At 53.5% G+C, this 8,532-nt stretch overlaps 4 protein-coding genes across 4 annotated transcripts; 2 read left to right on the top strand and 2 right to left on the bottom strand.

Annotated features, from left to right (window-relative positions):
* Positions 1–126: 126 nt before the first annotated feature.
* On the bottom strand, positions 127–1,404 carry J4E79_008784 (uncharacterized protein; the record flags this gene model as incomplete). The annotated part of the gene is made up of 6 exons (XM_049357638.1): positions 127–448; positions 515–717; positions 766–830; positions 882–961; positions 1,020–1,101; positions 1,188–1,404. 6 exons carry the CDS (start codon positions 1,402–1,404, stop codon positions 127–129), a joined length of 969 nt encoding a protein of 322 aa, XP_049208109.1.
* Positions 1,405–1,647: 243 nt separating this feature from the next.
* Positions 1,648–2,861, top strand: J4E79_008785 (uncharacterized protein; the record flags this gene model as incomplete). The annotated part of the gene is made up of 4 exons (XM_049357639.1): positions 1,648–1,701; positions 1,791–1,960; positions 2,019–2,183; positions 2,243–2,861. The coding sequence occupies 4 exons, from the start codon at positions 1,648–1,650 to the stop codon at positions 2,859–2,861; spliced, it is 1,008 nt and encodes a 335-aa protein (XP_049208110.1).
* A 264-nt stretch (positions 2,862–3,125) lies between these two features.
* J4E79_008786 (uncharacterized protein) lies at positions 3,126–5,651 on the bottom strand (the record flags this gene model as incomplete). Its single annotated transcript, XM_049357640.1, has 1 exon — positions 3,126–5,651. The coding sequence occupies one exon, from the start codon at positions 5,649–5,651 to the stop codon at positions 3,126–3,128; it is 2,526 nt and encodes an 841-aa protein (XP_049208111.1).
* Positions 5,652–7,953: 2,302 nt separating this feature from the next.
* J4E79_008787 (uncharacterized protein) lies at positions 7,954–8,380 on the top strand (the record flags this gene model as incomplete). Its single annotated transcript, XM_049357641.1, has 1 exon — positions 7,954–8,380. A coding segment is annotated over one exon (427 nt), but the record flags the coding sequence as incomplete, so codon positions are not given.
* Positions 8,381–8,532: the final 152 nt, after the last annotated feature.

The following is an 8,532-nucleotide window of genomic DNA, read 5'->3' on the forward strand; positions in this document are numbered from 1 at the left end:
GTGTGGATGGTATATTCTATTCTGGATTCAGGCCTCACTCTTGTGGGACTATGCCTGCTTGCGATGCACATCTGAAAGGACACATTGGCGGTTGCCGCATCGGCCCGCCGTAACCACAGTCCTTGATCATTGGCCGTGAAGATCGGACAAGATCTGCTTGACCAGGGCTTGCATGTCCTTGGCTGCCTCCCGTCCGGCCTCCAGGACCTCCTCGTGGTTTGCCTTACCTTGGCTCAAATGCTCAGTCAGTTGCGCCCTGTTCATGGTCTGGATCTCCGCATCGTTACCACGGGCGCCTGCCTCGAGGACAGCCACGTTCGTGACTAGACTGAATGCAAGAATACGCATTCCAGCATGTCTCGCGACGATGATCTCCGGTACAGTGGACATACCCACCACATCAGCTCCTAGCGTGCTGAGCATTCGGCATTCTGCACGAGTTTCGTAACTTGAACACGGTCAGCATATGATGCCATAGCGAAGTAGAGGGAGGAGAAGGACTTGAATGACATACGTTGGTCCTGCCACAAACGCGTACACACCCTCGTGTAGCCGTCGCTCCTGTTTATCCAGTCCTAGTTTTGCCCAGGCCTTGTGCGTCCGTACCCTCAAGTCGAGGTCGTACGCATCTGACAGAGGTGGGAACCGCGTGCCAAACTCTTCGATATTGGGTCCACGCAGAGGATGGATGCCCACCAGTCCAGCCATATTGAGATGCTAAGCAGAGTTAGATTAAGCTCGACGTCTCCAAAAGGGTTGACATACGTCGTTCAAGCATACGATATCTCCTACGCGGTAAGTCTGGTTGAGACCACCGGCTGCGTTCGTGACTTCATCCACGGTTAGCCAGTTGACTTTGGTCATCTGCTCTCTTGACATACCGATCATAGTCTCGACACCAAGCAATTTGCACACTCGAGTAGCGAATGTGACAAGGTCCATCGAGTGTCCTTCATAGAAGCTGCATACATTAATACCATCATCTTTGCAACAGAGCCTCTGATTTCTCCGTGACTCACTGTGCCCGTCCAACGAGAAGCGCTACTGGCGTCTTCTGAGGTCCAATCTGACCGAACACAAACTTTCCAGCATGTCCCACAACTAAACAAAGGTGTCAGTACCCCGCATCCTGTGCAATCCGCAAGATCAACTCTGCAGCGAAATGATGCTTCCATATCTGCACTTACCAGTACTCTTGGGAAAGTTTGGGATGGTGCCATAAGCCAGTTCGACTTTCGGTTCCGCCTCGATCGTGTCGGCCAGTCCACCCAGTCCAGAACCGCACACAATGGCTACCTTGGGGTATTGCAGAGCCTCTGGCAGCTGTTGGCGCACGTACATGGCCGTTTGCATAGCGCGGGCATAGGCATTCGGTGCCGCGGCCATATCTGAAACTGTTTCCATTTTGATTAGTTGGTGCTTCTCCAGGAACAGTCGAAGGACGAGGAATTGCAGAGGTTCGATCTTGTATCAAGAGGAACAAGTTATCTTGTACATGTGACAATTTGAGACGGTACGACTAGGGTGCAGAGGGAAGGCGCGGCCAATTCCGATAACGCCAAGATTCTAGCTGGAACCGTGATTAGCGCCGTCGGCCCTCTGGAAGAAGTTCGATGTTGGACGTGGGCGAGTGCGACGGTATCAAGCATGGCAGCGCCACGATGTATGCGCACCTTTATGGGGCCGGCGAAGAGGGCAAAGGTATTTCTACTCCAATTGAATTGATCGTGGAGTGTCCCGAATGCTAACGCGCGGTATAGATTACACACGCCCCCCGACCACACACACAGACTTTCTCGCGGGCGAAGAGCTCAAGATCAGAGGAGAGCAATGAGAGGGACTCGAGAGAAGATAAAGATGCCAAGCTTATGGGTCGGTTGAAGCTGGAACTGGAGAACAGTACCATGCCACTCGACCAGCGGTTGGAGGATCTTGGTATCAGTCGGGAGGAATACAAGACGTACGATATGCCGAATATACAAGAAAGGAAGAACAAGAAGGTGCTGACAATCCACTAGTCTATACGCAAGTCAACAAAAGGTCAACCAGCGTCAAGAAGAATGGGAGCCCAAGACACGCGAAGAGGCAGCGCAGAGGTGGAAAGAGTTGCAAAACACACCTGACCACCTGGGTCTCCTCAAGGTGTACAAACGCGCTGGTCTGGAACCTATCAAACTGGCAAAGTAAGTCTCCCTCTCTAGTTCTCAATTCCCAACCCGCAGTCCTCTAACAACCATACCAGGGAACACAACATCACCCTCCCCACCGACCAACCCCCCCTCGACGCCAAAACCGCCGAAGCCCTCGAAGCCCTCCGCACCCCCATCAACGTCCGTGCCGTACACATGCGCCCCCTACGCCGCACGCCCGAACACGGCGTGCCCACCTGCGACCTCCAACTGCGCACCTACAACATCCGCAACCTGCTCCTCTTCGCCGACTTCGCCGTCCGCGCAGCCTACTACATGGGTCTCTGCGCGCGCGGCCCCATCCCCCTCCCCCGCATAACCGAACGCTGGACCGTCCCACGCTCCAACTTCATTTTCAAGAAGTCGCAGGAGAACTTTGAGCGCATCACCATGCGGCGGTTGATCCAGATCCAAGACGGGCATCCGGATGTGGTGAAGGCGTGGTTGGCTTTCCTGCAGAAACATCAGTACCATGGTGTGGGTATGAAGGCGAATATTTGGGAGTATGAGAGTTTGGAGGATGCGACGAGGGCTGGGTATGAGATGAAGGAGGGTGATTATAGTAGGAGGAGGGAGGGCAAGGTTATGGATAAGGTGGCGGAGATTCTGCAGAGGGATGGGTTTAAGGAGGCGATGAAGGGGCATGAGGGGAAGGTTGAGATGAGGCCGTAAGAAGCTGGGTACGTTTGGACGATGGAATGCAGCGGCAGCATTGCTTGGAAGAGTCATGGATTCCGAAGGCTATGTATAAATATGTGTATAGAAACATATTCCGCGTAAGAAAGCATTTACATCGTTCCTCTACACCGTACATGCTGATAAAATTGAATGACCGTCCTGCAACAGATTCACTGCAGGACGGTCATTCAATTTTATCAGCATGTACGGTGTAGAGAAACGACTATGCACGCTAAACTATACTACCCATCTACCATCTCACCACCCATCCTTCTCCTCTCCAGCATACCGCTCATCCGCAAGCAACAACTCCAACATCGCATCCAACAACGCCTGGTTCATACCCCTCCCCTGCAGCGCCCTCACTTTATTCAACACTGGCTCCCCATTGTTGACGCAGTTCCAGTAATCCCACTTCTTATCCAGCTCGATCCATGCTTTATCGATGATATCCCAAAGCTTGGGGTTCGGGTCGATAACATCGAGTTGCGGCCCCGAAGAGGAAGAACCCGCAGAATGAGAAGATGAAGAGAGTAATTCGATGTGGATGGTATGCGAAGTTGGCACTGCATCGAGCGTGATGAGCGTACCGTTGCTTTCCTGGGTGATCTTGTGCGAGAGCGTCTTCGCATGTTTCTTTGTGCTGGGTGAGGTAGTGACGCAACGTATTTCAGCCCCCTTCTTAAGTGTGTGAGCCAGGAGGCGGATCTTCCAAGACCGGTTCTTGGGGATGGCGGGGTTTTCAGGCGTTGTGGGACCGATCTTGATGACGCCGGTGGATTGCTTATACGTGATAGGTGTGTGTGCGAAGCGCACGGTGTCGTCGGCGGATTCCTCGTGGCCCTCGTCTGAGATGATTGAGAAACCGCCGTCGTCGACGAGGTGGCCGGTGCCGTCGTCTTCGATCAGTGTGAAGGAGCCGTCTGCGCCTACGGCAAGCAAGATCTCAAGACCCTCTGGGTTCGGGGATCCGGATTTGGGACGGTAGGCTGCGTCGAGCGGGATTATGGATCCTTCTTTTGCGAAGACAGGGACGAAGTTTAGAGGGCGGTGGACGGTGAGCTCGCCGGCGCGGTTGTATACGATGCCGGTGAAGATGTCGACGTAGCGGCCTTCTGGGAGCCAGAGCTTCTCTGCGCCGAGGTGTGTAGTCCCGTCGCGGGGCTGGGTGATGGGCGCCACGATCATTTCTGAGCCAAAGCGGAACTGGTTGGGCACGTTGTACGCTTCGTCAGACTCTGAGTAGTCCCAGTACATGGGCTGAACGAGCGGCTCGTCGTCGGAGGCACTTCTCGCATTCATGGTGTACAAGTATGGGATGAGACGGTGGCGGAAACGCAATGTATCTTCGACGATCGTGCACGCCTCTTCGTTGAACCGCCAGGGCTCGCGCGTGTTGAAAGGGTTGTTGTCTGAATGAAGACGCAGAATGGGCGACCAGCAGCCAAGTTGTACCCAACGTGTGTAGAGCTCGTCGTTCTTGTAGCCATGCGTATGACCACCAATGTCGTTGCTCCACCAGCCGTACCCGATGTTCGATGCAGTAGCTGTGAACTCAGGCTGGAAGTGCAGGCTGTCCCAGGTGATGATAGCATCGCCAGAAAAGCCGATCTGGTAGCGCTGTGCTCCGGGGCCACCGAATCGAGAGAGAATCAAGGGACGCTGGGACCCACGGCCATTGTCGAGGAAGTGGAAGTGGTTGAGCACCCAGAGCGGGTCTACCCCAGGGATCTTGGATGTGTTGCCCTGCTGCCAGTCCACCCACCAGAAGTCTACGCCTCGCTCTTCGTGCTCGTGGTGTACAATGTCGAAGTATGCGTCCATAAACTTCTTATCCGTGCAGTCGAAAGGAATCGTCTGTTTGGACTGCGGGTCGATACCAAGGTATTTGGCTACTTCAGGGTACTGCTCTTCGTGAGGCCTGAATCCGTCCGCTGGATGCAGGTTAAGCGTCAGCCTCATGCCACGATCATGCAGCTTCTTCATGAAAGCGTCTGGGTCAGGGAACAGTTTCTTGTTCCATGTGTATCCGGTCCAGCCATTGACACCGCCAGGCAGATCCCATACCAGATGCCAGTCCATATCCACAACCGCCACGTTCATGGGTACATCGTCGCGGTCGAAATGATCGTGCAAATCGAGATATTCCTTCTCGTCGTATGCGTGGTATCGACTCCACCAGTTGCCCATGGCGTATCGTGGAAGAAGGGGCTGGCTTCCTGAGACAGCGTAGTATGCACGCATGGCTTCCCGGTAGTCGCGACCATACATGAAGATGTACTGATCGGTCCTGTCGCCACCCCTGCGTCCAGCAATCCACCCATTGTCTTCGAAGAGCATGGACTTGGTGTCATCCAAAGGAGCCATGCCCTCTCTCGACAGCACACCAGGACCTAGGTTGGCCCTGCCGTTCACACCGTCTAGTGTACGGGTTGTTCCGCCCAAGTTGGAGACTTGTTGTCCGTATGTCCATGTGCCCGTCACGTCGCCCTTGAGGTGGATCTTGAAGCCATCGGCGCTAAACTTCTTCTTGTCGTACACAACGTGGAAGCGCTTGGTGACGATCTCGATGCCGTGGCCGCGGTCCCAGACATAGAAGTCGGGCACAGCTAGCTTGCGGTTGATGGCAAAGGTGCTCGCGCGGTCTTCGAATCGTCCATCCTCGGCCCACTCAAAGCGGAGTAAGCCATCTGTGAGGATGGTGAAGCGGTACTTGTCGCCTGCGACAATAGCGTCCGGGTGCGCGACCGGGCGCGTCTTGAAGTCGTAGCGAGCTTTCGTCATGGCTTGAGTAATGAAACAAGACGAGATCAGGTAACTCCTCTCGTGTAGGCCCTCGAGGGATGTCGTGGCATTGCCCGGTGCGGTCAGACACGGTCGGCGTCATTCATCTTAAGCACGTCCGGGGAAAGGAAGCTCGGACGGTGTGCCTGACTAGCATCATGATCGATGCGCGTGACCTCGGTTGAGGGGGAGCACCTGTCAAACCTAAACCAGCCATGCGAGGTAAGTCAGGCGACAGCTCCAAATCGGCCCTGCTGCCTCTAGACAGCATACCAAGGTCATGGCGAACGACTGGGGAAGAAGAAATCAATAGATGGTGTTGCAAGATCGAGGGCAGGAGTGGACACGCGACGGCGTCATTTGAGCTCAGAAGGACAAAGAGTCCCTGCAGGATTGCTGCACGTAACCACAACGTAGCTGCAACGACATCGCACCGCATACGAGCATGCATGTCTTGAATACGAGCTTGTCGGATGACTTCCGCTCAACCCCAAGAACGCTGCATCACACTCTATCGCAACCTGGGGGTTCTCTCAGCGTCGCATTATTCTATTGATGCCATACAATCAGATGTACTACATTCATCGCTCCGAATGTCCTGTGCGTATCTTCACGTAAGACTGACGTTCCCAGCAAGATTTCGGCATCCCAGCGTACCGGCTATGCTCCCTGTCATTTCCTTGACTGCAACCACGAGGAAGGCTTCCTAGATCCTCTCGCAATTTCCATTCGTATTCGAACAAGAGATCTTGATGACGTCCAGCCTTGGTCAAACACACATTTCTGTGCTCTTCATGCGTCCGGCACACTTGTTGTCTCTTCCCAATCCCTCCTCCATCGCTCAGCATCTGGCTTATCTGCGAGATGCAGATGCACCCTCTCGTTCACCCCCAACAAACGCCCAACATCCTGCGATGCATGCCAACTGGCAGGATGGGTTTCGGTTGCTAGCTCCTTGCGTAGCAGAGTAATTTTCAAGTGGTATCGCCTTGCGAACTTGTTGCTGATGTATAACAAGCATATGGATCGTGTGAGACTTGGCGCGTCCTTGTCGGTCAACATTATCTCAACATGGCGGCAGCTGCTTGCTAGGCGACGGGTTTTAACACAGCGGTCGATGAAAGCTTCAGCCGCCTCGCTTAATGGTGGTGAGCCATCGGGACGAGGGTTGTATCGGAAGCAGCGCGAGAGCGAACGACGCAAGACGAACAGAGATTTACTGGAGTTCACTCTGATACAGAAGCGCATTGGTTGCGCCTTCAGCTGCAGCATTCTGGGCCTGAAAATCTGCATGGCTTCGGTATTGATTAACTTGGATGTCGCCAGTATCTGGACGGGTAACGTTTTGCAGACGAATGTGATTGCGGAGGGTTGGTCCGGCGCGTCGTCGAGCGTGTAATGCTTCGTCGTCATTTCGAGCTGCTCGTAGACCATGCATCGCAACTCTGGTGGAAGGTCCAGAAATCGGAAAGAGGGTTCAGACATCTCGGTGGACGTAGTTTTTGTTGACAGATTGAGGGATATCGAGGCGTAATATTTATGGATAGTAAGAGCTGAAACTTAAATCTTACATGTGCTGAATTATATGTTCGCTGTCGACCTTGGCTTCAGCTATCTCTCTACCATGGTTTCCACGAAAGTTGCGAATGCGTGGACGTGTATTGGCTGAGGTAACATTCCGATGGACTTACCATCACGTTTACTTTCATTCGTTGACACGAGATGCCCAGGCCATGAGCTCCAATCACTGTGCAGGATCAACTCTCATTTTAGGTTACTGTCGCAGGGACACCGATTGAAGCGCGTGGAACTATACAAAATTCGGCACGACTGACAGAGACAAGAACAGACGAAGAAAAAACATCTAGACCAGAAGTGACCCAAGGGAACACTACTCACGCACTCGAACGCCTCATTGTGATCTCGACTCTCTTCACTTACAACCAGGATAATTTCAATCACCGTGCAAACTCTCCGAGTACACACACTAAGAGATGTACATACGTGCGAAGGTAGTGACCTGATATGTTCGGCGCTGTAAGACGTTCAAAAGAGCACACAATCAACAGCCGTAGCATGTGTCTTATAAAATCTTACTAAAAAACGATTAATTGCAAATGTCGCCCTTGCGCCCTTTGCAAACCATGGTACTACAGAACTAGCTTACGACCCATCACCAAGCACCTGATGAGAGCCAAACACCCCATACTCGTCTTTCCCAAAGTACAATTTGTTTTCTTCCAACCACATCCTCTCGTTCTCACAACATCTGACAGCTCAAGTCCACACTCACAACCCACAAATGGGGAAGCGCAAACCCCACCCCGCCGGCCGTCCACCAAAGAAAGCCACACCCACCGAAGAAGATACAGAGAAAGGAACAGTCTTCTTCTACATGCCCAACGAAAAGCCCTACGGCATATTCTGCCAATGGCACCCAAGCCCCTTCACCATCCCCATCGCATCACTCCAATGGCTTGTCGACCTCGCTCCACCACCACCCCCTTCTACCCCATCCACCTCCACCACAACCACTCCAGCACCACCCATCTCAGCATCCTCCATCCTACAAACCCACGCCACCACCACCCCCACCAACCCAACCCCCTTCCTCCCCTTCACCTGCGCCGAACAATCCTACATGTACTGCAAATCCCTCTTCTTCTCCGACTCCGCCACCTGCACGCTCATCCTCTCCGCCCCAGACCCAAAAACGCAGAAAAAACACGGTCAGCGCGTCGCAAACTTCTCCTTCACCGCCTGGAGCACCGTGAAAAGCCGGGTTGCGCGCGTGGGGAACTGGTATAAATTCACAGGGGGGAATGAATACGGTGGGAAAGGAGCGGGCAATGGGGGTAGGCATATGAGGAGTGTGGTGTTG

The sequence above is a fragment of the Alternaria viburni genome (genome assembly GCF_023758015.1).
Source record: "Alternaria viburni strain BMP 2772 chromosome Unknown scaffold_21, whole genome shotgun sequence".
In the NCBI taxonomy this organism is placed as follows: Eukaryota; Fungi; Ascomycota; class Dothideomycetes; order Pleosporales; family Pleosporaceae; genus Alternaria; species Alternaria viburni.